Source organism: Cryptomeria japonica, chromosome 11 (assembly GCF_030272615.1).
Source record: "Cryptomeria japonica chromosome 11, Sugi_1.0, whole genome shotgun sequence".
Lineage (NCBI taxonomy): Eukaryota > Viridiplantae > Streptophyta > Pinopsida > Cupressales > Cupressaceae > Cryptomeria > Cryptomeria japonica.
This window is the reverse complement of record NC_081415.1, coordinates 535,642,680-535,669,964: the sequence shown is the minus strand read 5'-3', so window position 1 is coordinate 535,669,964 and position 27,285 is coordinate 535,642,680. Positions and strand designations below refer to the sequence as shown.

Sequence of the window (27,285 nt, the reverse complement as noted above, 5' to 3'; positions counted from 1 at the left end):
TCTTGTATTTGAATGATTTTGAAAGGACCTAGCTTCTTCATCATCAACTTGGTGTATCTCTCCCAAAGAAACGAAACTCGGACTCGGCTCGGACTCGGCAAGGCCAAATCGGACTCGGACTCGGGACTCGGCGCTAGACTCGGCTCCAGACTCGGCTCCAGACTCGGCTGGACTCGGGAAAGTGAAAAACTCAAAAAATTTAGAGATTTTTTAAGATTTAAAACTTGTTTCATGCACCCTTTATTGAATAAGACACAATAACATCATCAAACTTGGCTCATTTCATTACATAATACATACACAAGTATACATCTATGATCTATCACATAAGCATAAACGCAAATTGTAGCTGAAGGAAATAACAAACATAGATATATAAATATTGTCAAATGTATACAATATTACAAAACTCATGGAATAAAAAATCCATGTCATCATATGATCATCATCAAATGTTCCATACAAATAACAAAGGTAAATACATCTACAAGCCTATGGCGCAGAGGAGTCTGCACCCTCCGGCCCCGACGTCGGCTCCGATGAAGGCCCCGCCCGCCTACGAAGGCGTCTAAGGTAGGTCATAGATGATTGGGCAGCCATAGCCGCTCCTCGTGACACCACGCCATGCTCACCAACATCAGGAACATCTGTGTCACTGTCACCATCTGTGTCACTATCACCATCTGCCTCTGAATCTCCTCTCTCTGCTCGTGCTCTCTGCTCCTCCTCTGCCATGGCTACAGCCTCAGCCTCTATATCTACCTGGTCGATCCAATCAGTGTCATCATCACTAAAGACAGCCATAGGATCTGTCTCAATGGCCCACTCTGCCTCAGGATCAACCTCATCTAGAATGATAGGAGAGATGTCAGCTAATGCATTCTTTCTCATTCTCAGGCGGAGGTTATAGTGAACAAAGATAAGATCATTCATCTTCTCCACGGATAATCTATTGCGCCTCTTGGAGTGTATGTGCTCAAACATACTCCAATTGCGCTCACAACCAGATGCACTGCATGGTTGGCTCAAGATGCGAATGGCCAACTTCTGAAGATTTGGTGTCGTTGGGCCAAAAAAGTTCCACCAATTATCTGAGTTTGAAATGAGAAAAATAAATAAAATCAGTCTCTCATAAACTCATTTAACAATATACAATAAAACTAAAATTAAGCCTTACAATTTATTTTTACCTGGCATCATAGTTGTCCTACTTTCTTTGGCGATAGGACGAGAAAAGGTCTCCCCTTGTGCATTTGAGAACAACTGTAGCTCTCGCATAAGATCTGTCTGAGTACAACCAACAGGTGCCATCTTGTCCATGACTGAGTATAGCCCATCAAGGACCTCCGCATCAGCCCTGAAAGTAGGGCTAAAATGGAATGCCGGATTCAAATAATAGGCTGCTGCATGGATGGGCCTATGAAGCTGATGATGCCATCTCTTATCAATGATCTGCCAAATGGGACCATACTTGCTCTCATCTCCTGCATAGATAGATTTGATGCCCTCTTTCGCCCTATCCATGCCCTCATATATGTAGCCCATTGCGGGCTTTTCTCCATCCGCAACTCGCAACAAAACCACCAAGGGCTTAACAAACTGTAAAATTGAAAATATTGTGTAATTTAAAACATGAGCAAATAAGAGAATATGATGAATAAGTTATAAAACAAAAAGTTAAATAAAAATTGTAGGATTTATAAAAAAATTACCTTCACTATCTCATCACAAGGGCTCCAAAAGCCTCGCTCATCAAAAATGCAGTCTGCCATATCTTTTCCTGCTGGGGTGGCAGCATAGGATGAGGAAGACCACTCCTCACCAACAATCATACGTCTCAAGGCCATCTTACAACGAAGCATGGACTGCAATGTGATGAAGTTTGTGGCAAATCTTGTGATTCCTGGACGAGCTAACTCCTTATGCTCTGTGTATTGTCTCATAAGAGCCAACACCCATGAATGATTATATACAAATTTGCACACATTTCTTGCCTTTTCTACACATGTCTTGACCCATGGAAGTTTTCCAATATCCTCTAACATGAGGTCAATGCAATGGGCGGCACATGGAGTCCAAACTATAGATGGGTGCCTCTCCATCAATAGTCTGCCTGCAACAACATAATTTGTTGCATTGTAATTAATGAGGTTACAAAATAGAAATTAATTTGCAAACAAAATTAGTTTGCAATCAAAAGTTTACCTGCAGCAACATAATTTGGTGCATTGTCAGTCACCACCTGTATCACGTTCTCTTCACCCACCTCATTAATCACCTCCTCTATCTGCTCACATAGGTAGGTGGCATTCTTGCAATGGGCGGAGGCATCAATAGACTTGATGAAAACGGTGCCCCCTGAAATAAAAAAATAAAGCAAGATCAATGATCATTCAATAAATCATTAAATGAAAAATAAAAAATTAATGCCTAAATGAAACTAAAATTAATCAATCACCTGCGGAAGAAACAAGAAAATTAAGGAGAGTTCTATTTCTCCTGTCTGTCCAACCATCAGTCATGATGGTGCAACCTTTAGTGCTCCATATTTGGCGTTGATCACCCAATTCTTTCTTCACATCATTCACCAATTCAGTCAAAATGGGTCCGCTCAAATCAAACTCAGAAGGGGCTTTGAACCCCGCCCCACAAATGGTAAGGGCATCAACCATTTCTTGCCAATAAGGTGACCTGTCACAAATAATTTTAATGAGATAAGTATGTACTATGTACTATGTATAATGAACTATATACAACAAAAATTAATACGAACAATCAAATTATAAAAATTAAAACAATCAAACATAAAACATTTACCTGGCTGTGAAGAATGGAATACTGCCATAGATCCAAAATCTGCCAACTGCCATTTTAGCAGCATCATGGACCTCCTTGTTCCAACCCATGCTCTCAAGTGACTGTTGGGACCCAGGAGTAGTGCGAGGTGCAAAAAAGGTATCCAACCTAGATTTACGAATCCTAGGTCCAATGCTAACATTCCCACTACCACTGCCAGTGCTAGGAACATGAGAAGGGGCAGAGGCACTGGCACTAGCACTGGCACTTATAGAAGCAGAACCGGAAGCATGAGTAGTAGCAAAATGAGTGGGACGATATGAAGGTAAGGAAGAAGGCCCTCCAACACAACCTAATTGTGTCCCTGTTCCTAAAGGTGCATGTCTCCCAATGACTGTGAGATCCTCTTTTTCTTTCCTTTTCCTTTCAATTTCTTCAACCATTACATAGCAATCACGTACGGCCTCAATGACTGCTTTTGTGCATGGGTCGGCATCATGCCCACGCACACCAGCAATATGGTATTTCAATCTATATATGCCTCCATGGAATATTGTTTTGCAAAATATACACTTTGTTTGCCCTTTTCTTTGCCCTGGAAAATCCTCATGATATTTCCAAGCAGGGTCCTTTCTAATGGGAGGTCTAGAAGAGGACATTGTATGATTGTTTTGTGAAACTTGAGGCAAATAAGAATGTGAAGGTTGCTGCAATAAAACATTACAAATGCAAAAATAAATTAAGACATTCATTCTATGTTGTGCATTCATAATTTCATTCTCATTGAACATTTTTTTCAAAAAAGCTAAAGTAGGGTAACTAGGGTTTGCAATTTTATTTTTTTTAAATTGTAGGGTTTGTCAAAGACTCAAACCCTACTTTAAAAAAAAAAAAATTACAAACCCTGGGCCTACATAGTAACATAGAAAAGATTTTGGAATAAAATGTAAAACTTTCAAAAAAAAAAGAATAGAAAAATGAATTTTTGCATATAAGAAACAAAAAAATCTCAAAAAAACAATGTTACCAACTTACCTCTTAGAACTCTTGAAGAAAATTGAAGAAATTGAAGAAATCTTCCTTGCTGGTTTTTCTTCAATGCACCCTTGTTATTCTTTTTATCTCACTTTACTCCTCCTATTTTTGCAAATGAATGAAATGAAAGTCACTTTTAGGTATAAAACAAAAATAACACAAAAAAAAAGAGTCAAAAAAACCATTTTAAATTGTTTTTTTTTTTAACTTTTCTTTCCCATCGCTGCCGGCCGAGTCCAGGCGCCAAACTCGCCAAACTCGCCAAACTCGGCGAGTCTGGCGAGTTTGGCGCCTGGACTCGGCAGAGTCCGAGTCCGAGTCCCTAGGACTCGGCGAGGGTGACTCGCACTCGGACTCGCCGAGTCCTGGCGATTTTAGGCGATTTTCGTTTCTCTGATCTCTCCTTAGGGAGTCTCTCCTTCTTGAGATGAATCATCACCATATCTCCAACCTTAAACTGCAAATCTCTCCTTTTCCTATCTGCTGCATGCTTGTATTTGTCCGAGGTTTGTTCCAACCTATCCTTTACTTGTTTGTGTATGTCTCTCATCACTTCTGCAAAGTCCTCTGCTTGTGCACTTCTTCTGTCCAAATCCTTCACATCTCTCAACTCCAATACACCTCTAGGGTGTGACCCATACACTATTTCAAAGGGACTGTGGCCAGTGCTCCTTTTCATTGAGTCATTATAAGCAAATTCTGCTTGAGGAAGTAGTGAATCCTATGTAGCTCCTTGATCCTTAGTTAAACACCTTAATAGGTTTCCAAGTGACCTATTGATGACCTCAGTCTGTCCATTAGATTGGGGATGATAAGTTGATGTGAATGACAAATTGGTACCCAGTCTTCTCCAAAGTGTTCGCCAAAAATGTCCAATAAACTTAGAATCTCTATCTGAGATGATTGACAATGGCAAACCATGTAACCTTACAACCTCCTTGAAGAATATACCTACAATGTGAGATGCATCATGTGTGGTTTTACAAGGTAGAAAGTGAGCAATTTTTGAAAACCTGTCAACAACTACATAGATGCTGTTATAACCATGTTTGGTCTTTGGGAGTCCTAATACAAAGTCCATGCTGACCGAATCCCATGGCTTGTTTGATATGGGCAAAGGAGTATACAAACCTGCATTTGAACTGCTACCCTTGGCCTTCTGACAAATCATACAACCTTCCACATACTTTATGATCTCATTCTGCATCCTAGGCCAGAAGTAGAATCTTCTAACCAATTCAAGGGTCTTGTCAATCCCAAAATGATTTGCCAATCCCACACAATGCTTTTGTTTCACAATGTTTTCTCTCATGGAGCCTTAAGGAATGCAAAGTTGACTTCCTTTGAAAAGTAGACCTTCCTGCAAAATAAAGTCTGAGAACTCCTTATGGTACTTGTCACCCATTTCCTTACACACTTGGTATGCTTCTTTGAAGTCCTCATCTCCTTCGTACATATCCTTCATGGAAGTGATTCCTATGCTCTCCAACTGAATCTCCTTCACTGTCAAGTTCCTCTTGCTAAGGGCATCAACTACCTTATTTGCCACTCCTTTCTTGTGCTTGATGGTGAAAGTGAATGATTGAAGGTATTCCATCCACTTCATATGCCGGTGATTCAACTTGTCCTGCCTATTCAAGAAACTCAGAGCATGGTTGTCAGTATAGACTACAAATTCCTTTGGCAACAAATAATGCCTCCATTTCCTCAAAGATTGAACCATTGCATACGTCTCCAAGTCATAGGTTGAGTACTTTTGTTTGGCTTCATTCAATTTTTCACTAAAGAAGGCTATTGGTCTACCTTCTTGACTCAAGACTCCTCCTACTGCCTTGTTACTTGCATCACATTCTATGGTGAAAACCTTATGGAAATCAGGTAGAACCAATATAGGTTGCTCTGCTACCTTTCTTTTCAAATACTCAAAGGACTTATTAGCTTCACTAGTCCATACAAATTGACATTTTCTATCCCCCTTTATAGGGTCAATCATAGGTGCACATACACCACTAAAATTCTTAATAAACTTTCTATAGAAGCTTGCAAGACCATGAAAACTCTTTACCTCACTTGCATTTCTAGGTGTAGGCCAATTGAGGATTGCTTCCACCTTGGATGGATCCATCTTGAGGCTGCTCTTGAGAGATTACAAAACCAAGAAATACTAACTCCTCTTGCAAGAAGACACATTTTTCTAAATTGATCTTCAACTGCTCTTCATTCAATCTTTTCAACACCAAATCCAAATATATTAGATGCTCATCCCTATTCTTGCTAAAAATCAGAATATCATCTAGGTACACAACAACAAAATGATTGATAAAAGGTTTCAAGACTTCATTCATGAGTTTCATGAATTTACTAGGAGCATTTGAGAGGCCAAATGGCATAACCAACCATTCATAAAGTCCTTCATTTGTTTTGAAGACTGTCTTCCACTCATCTCCCTCTCTTATCCTAATTTGATGGTAGCCACTCTTCAAATCCACCTTAGAATAGTACTTGGCTCCTGCTAGACAGTCCATCAAGTCTTCTATCCGAGGCATAGGGAACCTATACCTGATTGTAATCTTGTTTATGGCTCTTGAATCCGTACATAATCTTCATGTACCTTCCTTCCTTGGGGCCAATACTGCAGGGACAGCACAAGGGCTAATGCTCTTCCTTATGAACCCTTTCTCTAGCAACTCATGTACTTGGCTTGCAAGGGTCAATTTATATGCTGCTTTGCTGGGCAATGTAGAGCCTGGTATGAGGTCAATACAATGACTTACATCTCTGAAAGGTGGCAGGGTCTCTGGTTTGCTTCCTGCAACTATACCCTTGTATCTTTCCAACAACTCTTTCACCTCTCTAGGACCTGCAGTCCTTTCTTCAACCTTGTCTTCTGCTTTCTTTCTCACTTCTTCTCTTGGCTTCACCACTATGGCAAATCATGGGGTATCCTTCTCTTTGATTGTCTGCATAAACTCCTCCTTACCTACTAACATGACACTAGTCACAACGTGATTGCCCTTACCATCATCCGGTAGTGGGGTCATAGTGTATTGTACACCATCTTTGGTCAACTTGTAGACATTTTTCTTCCCATCATGCCTTGAGTCTACATCATATTGCCATGGTCTTCCAAGGAGTAAATGGCAAACATCCATCTCTGCATCATCACACAAAATCTTGTCTCTATATTCACCTATTTGAAAATCAACCCAAACCTGTTCACTTACCAAGGCTTGCTGCTCTTTGCTCAACCAGGAGACTTTGTAGGGGCAAGGGTGAGGAAGTTTCTTCAATCCAAGTTTGCTAACCATCTCCATTGAAGCAAGATTATCAGTTGACCTTGAGTCCACAATGACTCTGCATACCTTTCCACTTACCTTGCAAGTAGTTCTAAACAATGCCTTCCTTTGTGGTGGCTCCTTGACGGTTGGTACCTTCAAGAGGGTCCTTTTGAACATCAGACACTCCCTTTGCTCTGGATCTGCATGTCTTGAAGGTGAGTTCACACTTTGGGTGTCCTTCTCTTGTGCCAAATGAACTCTTCTTTCTCCACCTTGACTGTCAGAACCTTTCTTTTCCGGACATCTGAATGATTGGTGGCCGACTTGATTACATGTAAAACACCTTCCGGTGAACACATTGGCTCCCCTACCTCCAAATTTACCTCGACCATTTGGTCTTCTTCCTCTGAAACTACCCCTGTGACTTGGTTCTCCTTCTGATTCCTGATTACTTGACTCTCCTTGTGGTTTAGGAGATGTTTCTCTTCCGCCAAATCTGCCTCTTCCTCTAAAGTTTCCTCCTCTTCCTCTACCTTGTTGATCTCCCTTTCTTCTTAATTTTCTTCAATTATTAATGCCATTTGATAGCATTTATGAACTGGCTTAGGATTGAAGAGACTTAGTTCATCTTGAATGGCATACTTGAGGCCATTCATGTATCTTGCCTACTTTTGCTTCTCATTGTCTGGCACCTTTGCTCTTAAGGACAGTTTGTGAAACTACTCTATGTATCCACTCACATCCAAAATCCTTTTGTCTCAGGCTATGCAACTTCTTGTGCATTGTCACTTCATAATCCTCAGGTACAAATTGCTTTTTCACCTCTGCAACCATCCTCTTCCATAATGAGATGGGGTTTTTCCCTTCTTCTACTCTCTCATTTTGCAAGAAGTTCCACCAACTAAGGGCAGATCCCTTCGTCTTAGACTTAGCAATCTTCATCTTTTGGTTCTCAGGCACATCTTCACACTCAAAGTGGTTCTCTAAGGCCTCCAACCAATCCATGACTTCCTCTGGGTTCATCTTCCCAGTGAACATAGGTAGGCTTGCTTTGTCATCTCGGCTACCTACTCTCTCAAGGGCTTCAAGGAAACTTCTTTGATCTACAGGTATCCTCTCTCTTGCTTGCAAAAGGGCATAATCATCATTCCCTTCTACTTCATCAGAGTCTCCTTGCTTCTTGTCCATCTTACCCTTAAACCTATCCAATTCTTTTCTCATCTCTTTGTTTGCTACTGCCTGCTTTCTTACCAACTTGGCCAATTCAACGTTGGTCATCCTTCTCCCATCACCGGTGTCTTCTCCTTCTGACATCTTGTCAATCTTCCTCTTCCACCCCCAAGAACCTTTATGGCTCTGATACCACCTAATGCAGAGTGGGCAACCAGAAGGTAAGAAGACTCAAAATCACCCCTCTATGCCTTGTTTAAGGCCTATTACAACCCCACAACTAGGGTTCTACACACACCAATGCGACCAGTCACCTGCTGCACTTTCTATGGAGGGTTTGGACTGTTTAACAACTAAGATCACTCACCCTAGCCTTCCAACCAAGTTTGGAAGTCTCCTTTTTGCACCCGGGTCAAGGAACCCCTATCTAGGCCTAATCCTAGTAGCCCTGCCAGACTGGTATTTCCCAAATCATTCAAAATTCTCCCAAAACACCCTAGGAACAAATTACATATTTGAGCACCCTTTTGGGCTTTACATCCAAATCCCAAGAGATTGAGGCTTGACTCTACTCCAGCACCCCTAAGCACCTACTGAGTTTACCGACCTAATAGGCCTAATTAGGCTTGTTTTCCAAAGCAATTACTTGAAGATGGGGTTGCAGAACCAAACTCACCACTTGGACATGTTCCCTTGGCCTCTAATAGACCAAATTCACCATTAGACCGGTCACCAAACACTCCCTAGGTGACTGTCTGCATATTCCTTCTTGTAGGCTAGACTAAACACATTGTCTTGTTTAGCCTAGGTTTTGGTGGAAACCACACCAAACCTCATTCCTAGATTCCACCCTTGTGAAATCCCAGTGTACACACCCCTAACTTGCATTTCCCAAAGGCCGTTGAATTCCTCAATGGGATTTGCAAGTTAGGGCCACATCTTTGGTGAAACCCTATGAACGTGGATTTGAATGACAATTTTTGGTAAACTGCTCACAACTCGCTCCAAACTCTACCACTTGGAGTTAGACCACTTGCATTTGAACCTGCACTCATGCCACAGTCCAACCAATTCAAAATTCCATGCGATGAAATCCTCTGTTAGATCGTACAGTATGAAAAAGCAATGAAAATTGGGTAAAATCTGAGTTTTATTGTTACTCAAACCACCAAATCTTTACACACCTCATCCAACATCAACATGGATGATCTCAGAAGCCTAAATAGGCCCTCCTCCAACGACTACAATTGTTTTCAAGTGGTTATGGCCGTTGGAACCTTTTTCTCCAATCGGTGGGAAAATGTTGCTTAGCAACTTTTGACAATTTTGCAATTTTGACACTTTTGAAGTGCACAAGTCCCCAATGGACCTAGTAGACCTATCCTAGGCCTAAAACAACTCAAGACAACCTATCAACATGCCTCCTACACTACATGAACCCCATGGCCTAATTTGGTCTCTAGGTTTATAAATGACCTTAGAGCCAATTGGCCTTACAAATGGGTTCTTTATTACATCCAAAGGATCCAAACTGATCCAACACATCATCCTAGGGTCTAAGACCACCTATCCAACACTCAAACAACAAATGAAATCCAAAGACCAAGATGGTGCCTTGCACCACTTCATATGTGCATGATAGGGTGCTCTGTCACTAATGTGTTGGTACCTCACAGATTTTGTTTTTTCTGCACTGCGGATTGCCTTATAACAAATACAACAGAGTTGGTTTGTTTTGTCAAAACAATGTAGTTACATGAAATTGAGAAAATTTACAATTTTAGGGTGTCTTACAACTGATGCAAGAGTTCCCTATATTTGACATTTTATCTCTTGGATTATAGACCCCCTGAAAAAGATAGAGTGACTTTTTTAGTGTTTTAGAATTTCAGTTTCTTACACAGGAAGCAAAGAGTTTTAATGAGAGTCACTTTTGTTTAGGGAGAGCAACATCAATGAGGAATTTAGACAAATATTCCTAGCAAATAGAAGAATAAAAACAGTTTTCCTTTTGGAGAGAAAGCAATGTTTGGGATGATTTTGAATTGCACTTAAACGAGAATACCTCCTGATTGTAGGGTGGTTCCGTCTTTGTTGCACTGATAGACATGCTGCAAGCTTAAGATACAAATGTATAGGGCATGCGAGTTCTGATTGAAACTCCTTATGTTACAAATTCTTTAACTAGTGCCATTTTGTAATGTCGCCTTCTCAGTGATGATGCATTCAATGGTCCATTGGCCTATTCCGGAGACCCGTAGGCTATGTGGAAAGGAGAATTAGGGTTTCCAACTTTTGTGGAGTTCTGCACAAGCTTGTTAGGGTTAGTCAGAAGGGAATTCTTCAATCCTGCTTGTGGTTTCCTTCTGGGTTTTCCATGAACTCCAGTGTGGCATAACATGCAATTGACTCTTTTGTGAAATGTGAACTTACTATTCTTAGTAAGTTAGGGTTTGGCTGTTTGGATGATGCAGTTTTACTGAGCTTCCCAATCTCTCTCTCTGGGTGCGAAGATCATGTGTTTTGGAGAAGTATTTCATGACTTACTATTTATAGTAAGTGGCAGTATTGGGCATTTCTATTTTGGGCAATCTTAGACAGGGTCCTGATCTAGTGCAGTTCAGTGGTCTTCATTGCTCAACTTCATCCTGGATTTTGTGGTAATCAGTATTGGAGTTATAAGTTATTCAATTAAATATTATTTCCTTATCCTAAGGTTTAATATTTAATTATTCTATTATTGATTAATGATATTGGGAATTGTGCATATTTTGATTTATCCTAAGTTATGCTTGACGAATTATTGGTGTGATGAAGGGGGACGCCAAAATGAATATTGAGAAGACTTTATTTTATTTGGCCAAGTTTATTTTATGCCAAAATCGTGGTCCTCTTTGCTAGGCGCGATATTTGACTAAGGTAGGGGGCGCCATGCTTGGGTCCACCATTTGAAATGAAATGCAAATTTGAGAGGTGAATTTGGAGGGAGTTGAATTTGAATTTCAGACTGGAAATCTATATATACAGGTGCTTGGCTCCTCAATTGATCATCCAGAGAAATTGTAATGTTATGTTGTCGGAATGACTCCAGACTTCTTTGAGGGTGAAAACCTCCTAGATTTTCCTTTGCAGTTTCGAGTTTGAGACATCACTCCTAGCTGTGGTTCGTTTTTGGTGTTCGCTTGGTGTTCCAGTGGTTTGTGTTGGTGTGGATTTGAAGAAGTTATTTGCTGCTGTGATTTGTTAGAGCTGCTGGACGTGGTGGCTGAAGCTTCATTTCATTCATATCTCTCTACCTGTCAAGCATTGCATTTTGGATATCGGTTCTTTCTCACCATATCCCCTGGGTGATATACTTCACCAAATTGCAGATTGGGACAAGGTGTTTTGGATTTTTGGTGGCACATCGAATTTTGCAGCAGGCTGTACCATTCAGGGAGGTGCATTGGGCTGCGTGCATCACAATTGAGGCTTCCTTTGAGCTTGTTTGAGGTTTGAGTTAGTTCGCCTTAGTTGTTAGTTTTATTTACTTCCATTTTGGTGTGATTTAGTGTGGTTTGGAGTGAATGTGTTAAGTTTCTTGTTGTTTTCCTTGGCTGGTTTACCGCCAAGAAGTTTAGTTTCTATCCTGCTGGATAAGCAGAAGGGGCTGGCTTGCCGCCCATGCATTGTAATTTTCAGTTGGTTTTGGTGCTAATGATCCCCGGAACACCGTATGCTTTCACCCTTCCAGATTGGGCTCTCGGTGAACAAAAGGTGGAAGGGTTCCCTTCAGTTGCTTTGAGTTTGGATTATTTCTCTAACCTTAACGGGTTATTGTGTTTGTTTTGTAAATCTTATTGCAAAAATAAAATAAAAATTATTGGGGATATTTCACACTTAGCTGTTATTTTCGGCAGATCGAAATTCTTTGTGCCACATTCTTCAATCAGCTTTGTCAAAGCTTTCATTAAGCAATCTTTATCTCTCATATTTTATAGTTATATCCCTGTATTCACTTGACTCTGTTCTTTATAGCCAGGACATTCATTCTGATTATTGTTTTCACCCTTTAAAATCACTTAAAATTCTAACAATAAAGTGAAGAGATAGAATCTGAGACCATTGCTCCAAATCTCATAATTCTCTTTGCAACCGCGAGTTCTACAGGATAATTTCATTTCCAGTTTGGCTTTCTGTTATTTAGTAATTTTCAATGCTCCACAGAGTTTCCTGACAGGGGGATGTAGAGACGGGTTTCGGGGACAGGGGGACCAAGGGCCTTTTTAGGGCGACAGCAGTGGAGCTTTGGTGGGGGAGCAGTGCTGGAATAAAAATAGAGGTCAGTTCAAATCTTTAAGGCAAAATCTGCAATATAACATCTCTGTGAGTGCCCCATGAAAGGTCAACTAGTTTTTATGAAGTTAAAGGTTGCAATCAGTATGTAATGGCATATGCCATATAGCAAGCGACCCAGTAGCGTCCCTGACAGAGGTGGCAGAGGTGGTGGTGTTGTGGGGGGACATTTCCCCAAGTCCTCAAGTTTTGGAAACATCCCCTTACAGGAGATGTGGATTTTTTTGGGGGGACACGTCTCCATGGAACACACAAATTTCTATGACAAAACCCATTCAAATTGAAGAATTGAAGTAAAATTCCTATTTTTGAATATGGTTTAGAGTCAAGATAATTGTGAAAGTAATCTGTAATTGGCTGTTGTAAGACTAATTACAAGTTACCAAAACAGATCTCCCTGAATAAAGAAAACAAGGGTACTTGACTTCTCTAGATTGTCAAATTTTTCATGTAAAAGAAACTATGTAATTTTTCATGTAAAAGAAACTATGTACGGATATATATAGGAAAACTTATATTCATGTGAGACACCTATTTACATGGAAAAACCCTTATTGGGGTAGACTGCTTTCATTCCTGGAAAGCAATTATTGAGAACATTTCATAGATACATAAGAAAACTTACATTCATGTGAGACACATGTTTACATGGAGAAACCCCTCTTGGGGTAGACTGCTTTTATTCCTGGAACACTTTAGATAGAGACATGATGGTATTTTTTCACTTTCGATCAATTATACTGTGATTCCACACATCTTCGGCGTACCCATTGCACACCAAGGTGCAATTGCTAGTCTAATTTAAATTGCACCTGCAGGTAGAGCATGTAGATGGGAAGCTTGAGCATATTTCCTTTAAGCTCAAGCAACCTTTGGATTGGGCTGGTGTGACTATTTGAGAACTACTTAAAATGTTTGTGGCCGGTTCAGGGAGAGGGAGGATGAAAAGAGAAAAATACAGTAAATACAGATATAAAAAGAGAGGATGAAAAGAGAAAAATACATTAAATACAGATATAAAAAGGGGTGATGTGCAATAATAGTGTGTATTTACCCCTAAAGGACTAAGATATACACAAATAGCTTTGATTAAAGCCACAATTTCTTTTATTGTATGGTTCTGAAAGTACAGGTACCAGAATCCTCTCTAAAGGTTAGAAGCTTGATGAACAAAATTAAAGCAACCACCTAGGTGTTAGTGTTTGGGTTTGTCTTTTGCAAGATATCTCAAATTGGAACAGTATGTGATATAAAACTTCTCTTCAAGTTATGGGGAGAAGCTCTCTTAAAATTATGCCAACACAAGACACACAAATGTAGACAAAGTCTTCAAATACTAAAACTATGTGCAAAATCTTCTGGTTTTTTTGCAGAGTGAAAGAAACCAAAAAAATATCTGCCTTATCTTTTTGGCCTTGGCTATGAGCATGAGACTTGAACAACTCTCCTCTAACAAGTGAGATTTTATGTTTTGATACTTACAATGAAATGAAACAACTGAATTTAAACAGAACAATTACTTTCCCACTGGTTAAACTCAGAAACCAACGAGTGTACACACATGAGAGTAGGATAAATGAGTTACTTCGAACTCAAACAACGTAAGATATTAAGAAATTGAATAATATAGCTGCATACAAAGGTTCTAAGTCAATTCACAATGTTAAAACAATAAAACTTAATAGAAGCCTGACACTACTCTTCACTTCTATTTCTAATCCAATCAACAAAATCTTAAACATGCTAATCATACATAAAAATTCAGATTCAATGCTTGAATGATAATTTCTGCAGCATAAGCATAATTTCAAGTTCAAATGTCATTAAGAAATATTGTGCTCCAAGCACTTATTTGTAAGTTTATAATGTCCAATCTCATGTCCAATCTTTGAGATTTTAAGATAATCATTGATTTATCCCAAAAATCAATCTTCAAAGAAAAACACTAAAAACACTGAAAAAGCTAGAAAGAAATTATTTGAAAGCAATAGAACTAATTTAAACAAATCTTAGAGAAAAGCTCACTAAAGCAACCTAAAAATAGGCTCTCCAACATTTGCCCAAAAGTAGGACCTCCTCGAATATAGGATTCCGACTAGCTAAAAATGGCTAATTGAAATACTCTTCTTAATTCTTTGAACCATATATCTTTTGAAGAATCTTCAAACAAATGTCCCACCATTGACAACTTCATCAAAGAACCTTGGTGACTTGAATCTTAAGACTTGTAAAATTTAGTGTTCTAAATCCTAGACCTTATCAACGATCATACCCTTCATGAGACAAATTTGCAACTTTTTATTGTGGAAAAGCTAAAATATACCTTTGACAATTGTACATGAAAATCAAATAAGGATGCCCTGCAACAAAAATACTTGGAAACTTGTCAGAAAACTGCGATACATGCATATGACTGAAAAAATTGTTGGTGATGCTAAAAGATCTACTGGAAAAGCATATGAGGACTTGATAAAGATGTAAATGATAATGAACACCAAATGATCCATTGTTGAGACGATTAAAAACCTATTGATTGAGTTATTTGTTATGGTATATGTCACAAGGTTCATGTTTATGTTTGAGTTCAGCAAAGAAGAAATTTGGATCAAGTTTGTCAACCAGAAATTGAGGAAAAAATGTGTGAATAAATTTGAATTATAGAAATCTGCAATTAAAATACTAAAAGTTAATTAAATTTTAAAATAATAAAAGTTAAATAGATTTTGAAATTAAAATCAAACTTAAATATATTAAATATCAAATATAGTTTATAACACATTAAACATGTTTATTAATATTAATCATCCAAGTGAAGCTTAACAAATCTTGGTCTCAATAGATTGGGTTTTATCCATGAGCAGTTGCTTTTCTTCGCTTCCAATCATTGGTTCTGATCATGGCCCCCTCCCTCGCCTTGCATCAGATCATAGGCTGGGGGTATATCGAGAATCTGTGGCTTTTCCACTTGTAATTGAGGAATATGATTAAAGATTGATGGAAGATAGAAGTGTAAGGGTCAGCCATGTTTCATAATCTCAAAAGCCAAAAAATGTCAAAGTTTGTCTTAAAAAATTGAATAAGGAGACATTCAATAATATATTCTTCCGAAAGAATGCTATTAAAGTTGAGCTTGGGGAATTAGTTAAAGAAGTTTAGATCAATGGAATAAATCAATATTGATATTACAAAGAAAAATCTCTGTTGGCTTTTTTCGCTTCTTAGTTTCCAAGGAAGAGATCTTTGTAGGCAGAAATAAGCATATTATGGTTGGTGGGGGGCGATAGGAACACAAATTTTTTCACGTGTTGTTCAAACACAGAAGGGCTAAGGATATAAAATATTATTAAAGTTGATGGGAATATTGTTGTTGATGATCTTGAGATTTGCAATGAGGCTTCTTTTCTTTTGAGTGCTTTTGTCTAGTTGTAATGCTTCTAATCTTGGACTGGAAGTTATCCCATTTGCTTTCTCCCCTTTTGATAATGAGGATTTGGTTAGGCCAGTTATTGAGGATGAAGTATATAACTTTGGAGGGCTGATATAAATGTGTCTTTTCATACCATTTCCCTCTCCCCAGTCATTTCAGGCATGGTAGATTGGTAATCCTGAAATATCCTTCTTAGGATTTCTAATTTAGAATGCCCAGATGTAAATACCCAAAACCAAATTTCCCATATTTCATGTGCGTAAATCAACAACCAATAATATGCACAGCTAACAACAGAATATAAGCTGAACTGAATGAGGATTACCACCTTAAGGGACTTAATCCAAGAAAATTCTGATCTTGATTTTATATAATTCTGCTATTGACTTTCAACTCGGAATTGACTGATTGCACATTTTGTTCTCAGATGCAAATAAATAATCAAGTAGCGATCAACTGTAATAACTGACAGATTCTCTAAATGCCAGCAATGCCAAACAGTAAGATTGTAGAGTCCTTGCATTACAATATGCACAGATCATATAAGGAACTGAATGACAAGTTACCAAATACATACATAAATTCCATCTTCCATCTACATTGACTCAGGAAACTTGCAAATTGATACAGACTAATGGATTTGTGCAAATATTGATTATGAAAATGATCAAGTCTGGTTATTGTATTGGCATTTAGGCACCCTTCTGGCAGATCTAGAAAAGATTGGCGCTCTGCTGGCAGATTAGATGGCAATTATTAAAGTAATATTATATTGTTTAATGGTCATTTAGGATAGTTTAGTTTTTTTAGTTAGTTTCTATTTTAGTTTCTGTTTACGGTTATTTCATTTAGAAACATCATGCTGTAATTGCCTATATGTACACTATCGTTTTTATAATTGAATTAAGCAATTACCATTTCATGGTATCGGAGCTAGCTAAATCTTTTTTGATGAATTCTTTACAAAATAAATTCGTGGTTTTCTTGAAAGGATTTTCTTTTGGAAGTTTTTTCTTGATATCTTTTACAACAAAAATCGCGTTTTTTCAAATCAGGAGGATTTCGAAAAATCGTGGAGGTTTTCGTGGTGAAAATCGTGGGCATTTTTGTTTTGTCAAAATCATGGAGGGTTTTTGTTTTTCCTTCCACAACTTGTGTGTTTTTTTTGCGTGATTGCTTTGTTAGTTTTTTTGAATGATTTTTTGTGAAAAATTGTTCACAATTTAAGGGTTTATGCGGGCCTTTTCGCAATAGATGATTGCAGGTCTCTGTGTTTGAAAAACACGAGGAAGGTTTCACGTGATTTCCATCTAGTGTTTCCTCTGCGATGGGTCTCCCTTTGACCTTGGGTCTGTTTTCGACCTTGATGGATCTTGGTTTTTTGAGGGGATGTCACGCTTTATTGCAAACATGGATACCTTTCTTTCTGCTCTTGAAGTTTCTTCTTCTTTCTCTATGTGACGGGCTGTGAAGAGTTTGTGGTCTATGCAATTGTGGTTGCCAATTTTAAATTGTGTGGTTTCAGGAATCGAGTTTTTATTTTTTGCTCAATTTTCAGTGAACTCGTGTTCTTTTTTCTGCGATTAGGGTGTTTGCACATGGGGTTTGACGTTTCTGTAGAAATTTTTTTCTTTGACAAGCTCCTTGGGACATGCCTTGAAGTTTGCACTAGGGTTTGATTGATTTTGACCACAAAAATCAGCTGTTTTTGTTGTTGTTGCAGTTTTTACCTTGTTCTTCGTGCATTAGATAGTTGGCGAGATGGTGTCTTTGACGAACATTATTCTAGAAAGCGGGTAGAAGTTCAATGGCCGCAACTATAACACATGGAAACAAACACATGGTATCTTCGAATATTGGTGCCTTGATGAGGTCATTTTGGGTACTACAACTCGACCTTTAGTCCCTGAAAAGATCAAGATAAATATGATGAGCGCAGTCGGGAAGCAGTCATCCTCCTAAAATTATCCGTCACTAATGATCAGCTCCCTCAAGTCCCATCTAGTAGGACTGCTCCAAAGATCTGGCAACATTTGAAGGACCTTCATGAAATGTCTGACAAAAGTAGAGCATTCTTTTTGAAGAACATGCTGTTTTCCATAATGATTGATGGTAATACGTTTTGCAGAAGTATCTTATGAAGATCAAGGATGTATGCGATCGCTTGGAAGCTATTGGTTGCAAAATGGAGGAAGAAGACATGGTGGTGATTACGCTGAAAAATTTGCCTTGATCCTTCGAGTATTTTATTGAGAAACTCAATATTAGTTCCACTAGTGTTGATGTCAAGTTTCTTGCCCTCTACAACAAGCTTTTGCAGCAGGATAGATGGAAACAATAGTTTGGCAACAACACTAGCACATCCTCCATTGAACAGGCATTCACTACCAAAGCCTTGGATAAGGACTAAGGTAAAGGCAAGTCCTTCTAGTAGAAAGGACAAGGCAAATCTCCAGAGAACTCAAAGAAGAATATAACATGCAATCATTGTCACAAGTTTGGTCATATGAAGAAGGATTGCAGGAAACAATTGGTTTTTGAGCAATGGAATCAGGGAGGGTTTCAGCAGAAGGCCCATGTTGCGGAGCATACTTGGTAGAAGGAGTCTGCCTCTTATGCTTTTATGGCCAAAAGACCAGTTGGTCATGTCAGATCATTTGCTTGGTACATTGACTCTAGAGCTTCTCGTCATTTCACGAATCGACGGGATTGGTTCTCAAAGTACATGGCTTTCAATGATTTTGTGATTTTTGGAGGAGAAGAGTATATTGTTGTCAACAAGGGCAATGTTCAGATTCAATTTGGAGGGAGAAAACTGTTATTTCTCAATGTATACCATGTTCTAGGCATGTAACTAAATCTTCTCTCAGTGAGTCAGATTATACGCCTTTGTCTGAGACTTGCACTGCAGTTGTTGTTGGCCTTGAGAATCATGGTCATGCTATGGCAGCAAAGAGTTCATCCATGAACACTCTTTGGCATCAGCTGTATGGGTGCCTGAATCTACACTATCTCTCATAGTTGGCTCAGGAGGGTTTGGTTGTTGGGTTTCTTGAGATTCAGTCCTAGAGTCATGGTGTTTGTGAAGCTTGCTAGGCAGGAAAACAACATCAGACTCCTTTCTTAGATGGCGATGCTTGGAGAGCCTCCAAGGTCTTGCAGCTATTTCATGCAGATGTCTGTGGACCGATGAAGACTACATCAGTCATTGGCTCCAGGTATTTTTTGTTATTTGTTGATGACTTCAAGAGAAAAATGCGGGTGTTTTTTCTTAAAAACAAATCAGAAGTGTACTGAATTTCAAAAGTTTAAGGCCTTAGTTGAAAAAGAGTCAAGATGTCCCATCAAAACTCTTAGGTCAAAATGGGGGAGAATTATGTTCTATTGATTTCTCCAACTTCTGTGTAAAACATAGTATTAAGCGCTAGCATACCACACCCTACACTCCTCAGCAAAATGGTGTTGTTGAGCGGAGGAACCACATAATCACCGAAATGACCTCGTTTATGCTGGAACATAGGAATGGTCTTAAGAAATTTGGGGGTGAAGTAGTCTATATTGCAGTGTACCTTTTGAACCGGTCTCCCACATAGGGTGTTAAGAAGATGACCCTAGAGGAAGCTTTGTTTGGGAGGAAGCCCAAAATCAGCCACTTGAAATTTTTTTGCTCTACTGCTTATGCTTGGATTCTAGATGCAAAGAGATCAAAATTGGATTCAAAGAGCCAAAAATTGATGTTCATGGGCTGCAATGATAATCATAAGGCTTATCGGCTGATTGATGTAGACACTGATTCTCTCATATTCATTCGAGATGTTGTATTTGATGGAGGGAATCCGGCTCTCTTCTCCTATTTTCAGTTCCAAGAATAAGCCTCTGAAGGCTAATGATTTGGGTGTTCAACTTCCCTTAGATCCACATGAAGGGGGTGATTCTACTGATTTTGACACAAAGATTGTTCATTCTCCTCGGTAGGATCTTGTTCAACCAGCTTTTCCTCAAGAAAACTTGGATCAGCATCCAGATGAGTTTATTCTAGGCACTCTTGCTCATGCTGATCCTCCTACGTTCGTGATGATGAACTTGTTAAGGGGAGATATTCTAGAGGAAGAGCAAAAAGAACACAGTGAATTTTGCGCTCATGGCAAATCTTCAGAGTATTTATGAGCCTCAAACTTATTTAGAAGCACAAGGAAATCTTGAATGGGAGAAGAAGGCTATGGAAGCTGAACATCATAGTCTTCTCAAAAATAAAACATGGGTTCTATCAGATCTTCCACCTGGGAACCATTGGTTGCAAATGGGTCTATAAAGTCAAGTATAAGGCTGATGGAACTCTTGATAAGTACAAGGCTTGGTTGGTGGCTAAAGGGTTCTCATAGAAAGAGGGCATTGACTATGAGGTGACATTTTCTCCCATAGCCAAGATGAGCACCATCCGGCTTGTTCTAGTCATTGTAGCATAGTTTCGCTGGAAGGTCCATCAAATGGACATCAAGAGTGCCTTCCTCAATGGTGATTTAGAGTAAGAAGTCTACATGACACAACCTCAAGGCTTCAAGGTTGCCAGTAAAGAACACCAGGTATGTAGATTGGTGAAAGCACTCTATGGCCTCAAGCAGGCTCCTTGAGCATGGTACATAAAAATTGATCAATATTTGGTTGGACAAAGCTTTCAGAGGAGTCCTTCAGATCCCAATTTAAATGTCAAAAATATTGTTAGTGAGATTCTTCTTCCTGTCATCTATGTTAATGACCTGATCATTACTAGTAGTGTGACACATTTGATTGAGAAGATCAAACAGAATTTGTGCCAGTCTTTTGTTATGATAGATTAGGACTTTTGTTTTACTGTCTCGGTCTAGAGGTTTGGTAGACTAGTGGGAGTATTTTTATTTCTCAGTTCAAGTATGCCAGGAGTTTGCTGGATAAGATTAGGATGATTGATTGCAAACTTTCATTTACACCTATGGAGAAAGGGCTAAAACTATCAGCCAAATCAGATTAGCTTTTAGGCAACTAGTTGGCAGTCTTATCTACCTAACCGCCACTAGACCTGATCTTAATTATGTTGTGGGCTACATATCTCGCTTCATGACAAACCCTCAGGCAGGACATTGGGTTGCACGAAGCGTGTATTGAGATATGTGAAGGGTACACATGACTGTGGCATTCTTTACATCAGAGGCAAAGATCTTTGGCTGATTGGTTTTACGGACTCAGATTGGGTAGGTTTTGTTGATGAAAGGAAGTCTACTTCTAGGTATGTCTATAGTTTGGGCATTGGTGCAGTCACATGGACTAGTGAGAAACAACAACGGTAACTCTTTCCTTGACTGAAGTTGAATATTGGGGAACTGTCAAAGCAACACGTGAGGTAGTTTGGCTTCGATGGATGCTTTCTAACATGCAAAGGTCTCAAGCAAGTCCTTCCTTATTTAGTGACAATCAAGGGGTGTTGAAACTTGCCAAGAATCCAATCTTCCACAAGTGCACCAAACATTTTGAGCTTCATTGTCACTTCATTCAACGACTTGTAGAAGATGGATTTGTTTAGTTGTAGTATGTTCCGAGGATCAGATTGTAGACATCCTCACCAAATTTCTGAGCCCAGACAAGTTTATAAAATTTAGGGGGCAACTTGGTGTAGTTGATAGAATGACCATTAAGGGAGGGTATTAAAGTAATATTATATTATTTAATGGTCATTTAGGATAGTCTAATCCATTTAGTTAGTTTCTATTTACGATTGTTTCATTTAGAAGCATCGTCCTATAATTGCCTATATGTACACTATCGTTTTAATAATTGAATTAAGCAATTACCATTTCGGCAATTAGGCACCTTGAAATGGCTCCAAACCTCCTCCGTGGTTGTATGCCTTTAGTGCCTTAGTCCATAACTTGCGTGAATCTCCAAACCCCATCCTTGCTCCACTTCTATTGCTCCTGCTCCAGATCAATAGTCTTGCTATAGGTAGGGGTATCGTCCTACCTAGAAGTAGCCACCCGAGGATTTCGTCCAAGGTAAAATAAAACATGCTCAAAGGCATTTTTTTGTAATTTTGTGATGATCCAAAAGAGTCTCCCATAGTTCATATATATAGGCACCACCAAATAAAATTCCCAGAGGTTGGCCCAAGAAAACATACCTTGCTCAAGTCGGCCCAAGAAAAATAAAAAAATAAACCATGCACATGATTAATATATAATTTAATTTATTTAATTAAAATATGTAGGTCAACCTTCTAAAAACCGAGGACATTACAATCCTCTCTCGTCTTGGAGATTGCTTGTTGAAATATCCCACCCCGTTCTGCACTAAATCTGCCCTGTTTTGTCTGATTTTTTTTTCTCGTGTGGAGTGTCGTATGATTGTTTTCAGTTTGGGTTTGCATAGACAAGTGCCTATAACAACAACAGAAAATATACAATACAAAGCAATGAATTAACATACAATAAACTTCTTATTTCTCCTCAAATGTCAATGAAGGTACAATGATATCAGATCTGATATAGGTCTGATATAATGACAATAGGAAGAAATTTCCTTCAATAATGTAATGTATATTGGTTCCAAGTGAAATAAAAACTACCTGGATCATACGAATGATGTAGTAACACAATAGGATGCCATATGATCAATTTGTCAAGGTAGAAGGTGCGCTTCAGCCGGAAGAGGTACGACTGTAGCCTTATAGCCAATAATTACAAATCAGCAAATGAACAATTGGAAAGAATTTGGGAAATCTCTCACAAATCTTCAATATTGATTATGCCTTCAAACCCTAGGTGCGCTTGGACTGAAATGTTGATTTCCTCTTCAATCTTCACAAATACCAATCACCAATAACTTAATAAATTATCTCCTAGCTGATATAAACCTGGAACCTTCATCAAATGCTTCCAAGAACTCCTCAAACTGGTCACCTCTATGCAGAAAATTATTATCAAATGTTTTGATCACCAAATTATCAAAATATCCCCAGCAATGCAAGCTTAAACCGGCAACAAATCCCTCATCAAATATATCAAAATGATTGACATAATTCTGTCATGAAACCCTCTTGGTTGAATCTTCAATATCTCACAAAATCTCAAATATCAAAATTTTGCTTGCAAATCTCTTCCAAGTTTCTCCAAACCCTAGCAGCTGTAAGCCTACAAATAAAATACCTTTTTCAGCTCCTTCTCAATGTCAAATACCTGCAATAAGCTCAAGTATAATCTCTGGATGAGATTATCCACTGACTGCTCTTTGGTGATCTTTCACACCTGCAAACACTGTTCTCTTTGAGGGGTTTTGTCCTCAAAAAGCTATGGTTTCCACCACCCAGCAAACCCTTGTTTCAGCTCTTCTCATAAAATGTGTAATCAAGAATGAATAATAAAGCTCTCAAATGAGCTTTTATATTTCTCCAAAACCCACGCACCGCCTGGCCTTTTTAATCATTTGATTTATTAACTTTTGATATGTCATTAAATTCTCCAAAGTTGGCACCCACTTTTGGCTTATGAATCATTATTTTATGAAATGACTTTTTAAATAAACAGTATGACCTCCTTATAACGTCACAACATAAAGTCAATATAATTTAATATTATTAAAGCTGATGCTTGATAAGACTTTAATAAATTAGATCAAATCATTACACCTTGATAAATGCCAAATACCAATTCATGAAACCAATTCTACCAACTTTCCAGATATAACCATGATGCCCACTGTTAATCCTGTGACTTACTATAAATAGTAAGTTTGGACCCAAAAGTCTAAGTGAATTGCTAAAAATAGTGTGTATAAAATTATAAATGGAGCTTGAAAGACCTCTGGAAGGCAAAATACAAATAAACTGATGCATGGAGATGGAGAGTACTGAAATAGACACCCAAAGAGTCAGCTGAGTAATCTTGAATCACCCTCAAAGGGCCCCCTAATCACCACATTAGCCTACGGGGACCACTGATAATAGGCTAACCTCTGATAATAAATGATGCTTAGGGAGGCGCAAAAATGGGGACATTACACTTGTCCTAGGTGAGCCCCGAGGGTGGTCTAGACAAATGTTCCTGAAACTTGGGCCCAATTATGGAGGTGGTGTCATTGCGCCCTAGACAAATAAATCCCCATCTAGGGTTGAGGATTAGAAAGGAAGTAAGAATTGGGGCTTGAATATAGCCACTGTGAATTGTACTATGAATAAATATGATTATCTAGTTTTAAAATTAATTTAAGGCATGATAATATTAAGTAATGGGTGTTGATTTAGGGAAATTGGCAGCTTCCTAGTAGGGGACATTACAGTATTGGACTTTGATTTTGATTTAAATATGAAGGAAATCAGTAACATGCAGGAAATCAGTAACATGCTCCATAAATTCAGTAATGTGTATTTTTGAAGAATATCTTACAAAAAATGTATATTTCTTTAATGTTCAATAAATCTGCCAAAATTTTCTGGAGTTTTGAGTTTTATTCTTTTTCTCTAAGCCAAGTAATTGCCAAATCCAATTTTATAACTATGATATTTTGTCCTACTCTTTTTTTCCATTCCATATTCCATGCTGGTTTTCACTCCCCTTCTATAGGAATGGTTTTACAAGCCGGTGGTTTTGTCCTCTTCGTTCTAGATGGTACATACCAAATTTTAAATTAAAACAGTGTTTGACTGTCCAAATTTCTGGCAATGAATTATTTTCTGTCACGAAAATGTTGTAGGGATAATTGTTATGAATATCTACAACATAATACAAGACGAGTATGATCAGCAATTAATATTTTAGTTTCAATACAATAATGTAAGAAGTTACAATCAATAAGAAATGTACTTAAGAGAACCTTTCTGCTGATTCAAATTCAGCAACACAGTTTTTCATGGTTCAAGTCACCAGCTTATACTATTTGTTGATGTTATTTCCTTAAAAAACGGATTTTTTAAGCAGTGCCTTGTGAATGAAACATGTCTAAGCAACCTTTGCAAGTACTGTTTTGGAATTGGCTTATGTTAGAACAATGGATTAATGTGTATTTACTCTTTTCCTTTCTACATGCAATTATTTTAGTTTGTAGAAGTTTAATTCAATTATTTTACAGGCTGTAGATGTTGCACTTCTTGGTGGGCTTAACAGGGATGATTTGAAAAGACTTTGTGGTGACAACTATCCAGAGTGGATATCATTTCCATTATATGAGCAGGTGACTTTATCACTCTTGCAGTTCTAGCATGACTTTGAGGAATGGCATTGGATGCCCTTGAGTTTGTGTATCAGGAAAGTGTTTATTGGATTTGGAGCCTGGATGATCTAAAACTTTTCAGTTTGATTCCCTTCTGGATTGACTTATTTAAGTTTACCATGTTGGAAATTGATTGATTATGCTGTTGGTGTGACTAATATGTGTTGAGATTCTATTTTGTTTGGCAAGATTAACTTATAAGTCAATATCTATAGGTTTTTGAGTTTCTATGTAAGTGGCCGTGTTTTATTTATGAGGGTCATTGCATCATCTAACTTTTGATTAGATACTGGATTTGTGTTTCTAGGGAGTTTATCATGTTATGCATGCTAGCAATCATTGTGCAGTCAGGAGTAAAACTTGTGCTGTTGTTTATTTCATCCTTATTAAGATTTTGCATGAATTTGATTTTTTTGAAACATCATCTTAGGAAGTGCTTCACAATGGCTTTGTATTTACAACTCTTGTGAAGATAAATGCGACTGATCTTGACTTTAAGCTGTTAAATAGCCTAGCATTTATATATAAATAGTCCTATTTAAATATTTATAATTTTTTTTCAACTTGACTACAAGAACAAGATTTAATTATTTAGCCTATGTTTTCTTTTATCTAGCTATCAATAGAAAGACCTTTATTGTTTATATTGGGTGTTGCAGGTAAAGTGGCTTAACAAACAATTAAGCAAAATGTGGCCTTCTGTGGCAGATGTAAGTCTCTCTTGCATACCTTTTCTTTTCCACTAAATTATCACAACACAGTTGCTATTTTTTGATTGATTAGAAACTTATGTAAATTGCAAAGAACTTCTAGGCATTCAGATGTCTTTTCCTACTAGTTCCGCTTAAGCAAACTTGTACTTCCCCAAGCTTTTGTTGTAGAAATTAATAGTTAACAAATGGGTGAACAAATTTTTTTTTGCAATGCCATTATAAAACAAATGTGTCGCAGCATAGCTACACACTAGAGATATCATGACAGAACACAATGACACTCGTAGAGCATGCTGTCCATGCACAAACGATGACTATACGAGAGCGAAGCATGGCTGTACAAGAGGGAAGATTTTCCTCTAACCACAGTGAAGTGGGTGTAAGACCACTAACCCCATCTCTCACAAATAGATAAGGACGAATGAGAATGGACCTCCATTTACCAGTCCAAGGAAACTTGAGCATTGTTCCATCCCACAAAAGAAACCAAAAGCACATTCACAGATCACAAATGATGTGGACATGACATCCAAACCACAAGGTATGAAAAAATAGGAAGTCAAACAGTAGGGAGAGTGATCATCTTGACCTTGTCTTTCAAGAGGCTATCCATTTCCTCTTGAGACACGACTTACAACACAAAAGGAAGAATAACTGACAAAGGACATAAAATACCATTAAATCAAGATAGACATTCATGACAACTACCCAATATCTTAGGGTCAGCCCTACTGGATGAAATTGCCCCCTTTGCCAGTTTGGAACTGCCCAGGCAGTTATGGACTCGCCCCTGACTATCTTGAACTTGGTGTTGGTCAAATAGGAGATTTTGGATTGTTGGAATACTTTGGTTTGGACGATAGGACTCCTAGAGACACTGTTTTCAACTTTGAAGGAGGTGTTGGGATCCCCTACAAGCCGACTATTTTAAATGACAACATAACTAAGTGACAAACCATAAAACAAGTACAGAGTACAAATGTCTGAAAACTGGAGCATTGCTAAGGCAAGGCAAGCCATAAAGGGTGAATAGAAAACATGCCATTGCGTTCTTTTTTTAAAAATGTTATAAAATAGTTTGAAACAATCATTTCTTATATGCTTATGGTTTGATTTGCCATGTCTAAAAACCATGGAAACCATAAATTCATCTTTAACCAAAATCATGCTATAATTCAAAAGCAATTGTTCCCTTATGAACAATGTGAAAGGAAACATACATGAACAATTGAAACTTTTATCTACAGCACTGAATATACATCATACTATCGAATTCTAATTTAATCATTGCATCATA

At 38.2% G+C, this 27,285-nt stretch overlaps 2 protein-coding genes across 2 annotated transcripts in view; one reads left to right on the top strand and one right to left on the bottom strand.

Moving 5' to 3' along the window:
• LOC131066475 (calcium-dependent lipid-binding protein) overlaps positions 1-27,285 on the top strand; it is a 154,748-nt gene that overhangs the window by 24,587 nt on the left and 102,876 nt on the right. The window contains exons 2-3 of the mRNA XM_058001244.2: positions 25,135-25,236; positions 25,935-25,985. Coding sequence (XP_057857227.1) covers positions 25,135-25,236; positions 25,935-25,985 — 153 coding nt within the window. The remainder of the gene's footprint in view (positions 1-25,134; positions 25,237-25,934; positions 25,986-27,285) is intronic.
• On the bottom strand, positions 360-4,007 carry LOC131855762 (uncharacterized). The gene is made up of 6 exons (XM_059213828.1): positions 2,818-4,007; positions 2,459-2,691; positions 2,206-2,358; positions 1,713-2,113; positions 1,191-1,599; positions 360-1,091 (listed from the first exon to the last, which is right to left on the bottom strand). The coding sequence occupies exons 1-6, from the start codon at positions 3,585-3,587 to the stop codon at positions 493-495; spliced, it is 2,565 nt and encodes an 854-aa protein (XP_059069811.1). The 5' UTR covers positions 3,588-4,007; the 3' UTR covers positions 360-492.

Excerpts from the sequence above, each read along its gene's own strand:
- LOC131855762 (XM_059213828.1), bottom strand. The coding sequence starts at position 3,587 with ATGTTCAATGAGAATGAAATTATGAATGCACAACATAGAATGAATGTC. Across the intron at positions 2,114-2,205 it reads ACCAAATTATGTTGCTGCAG|GCAGACTATTGATGGAGAGG; the intron begins GTAAACTTTTGA and ends ATGTTGTTGCAG. Across the intron at positions 1,092-1,190 it reads TAGGACAACTATGATGCCAG|ATAATTGGTGGAACTTTTTT; the intron begins GTAAAAATAAAT and ends TTTCAAACTCAG.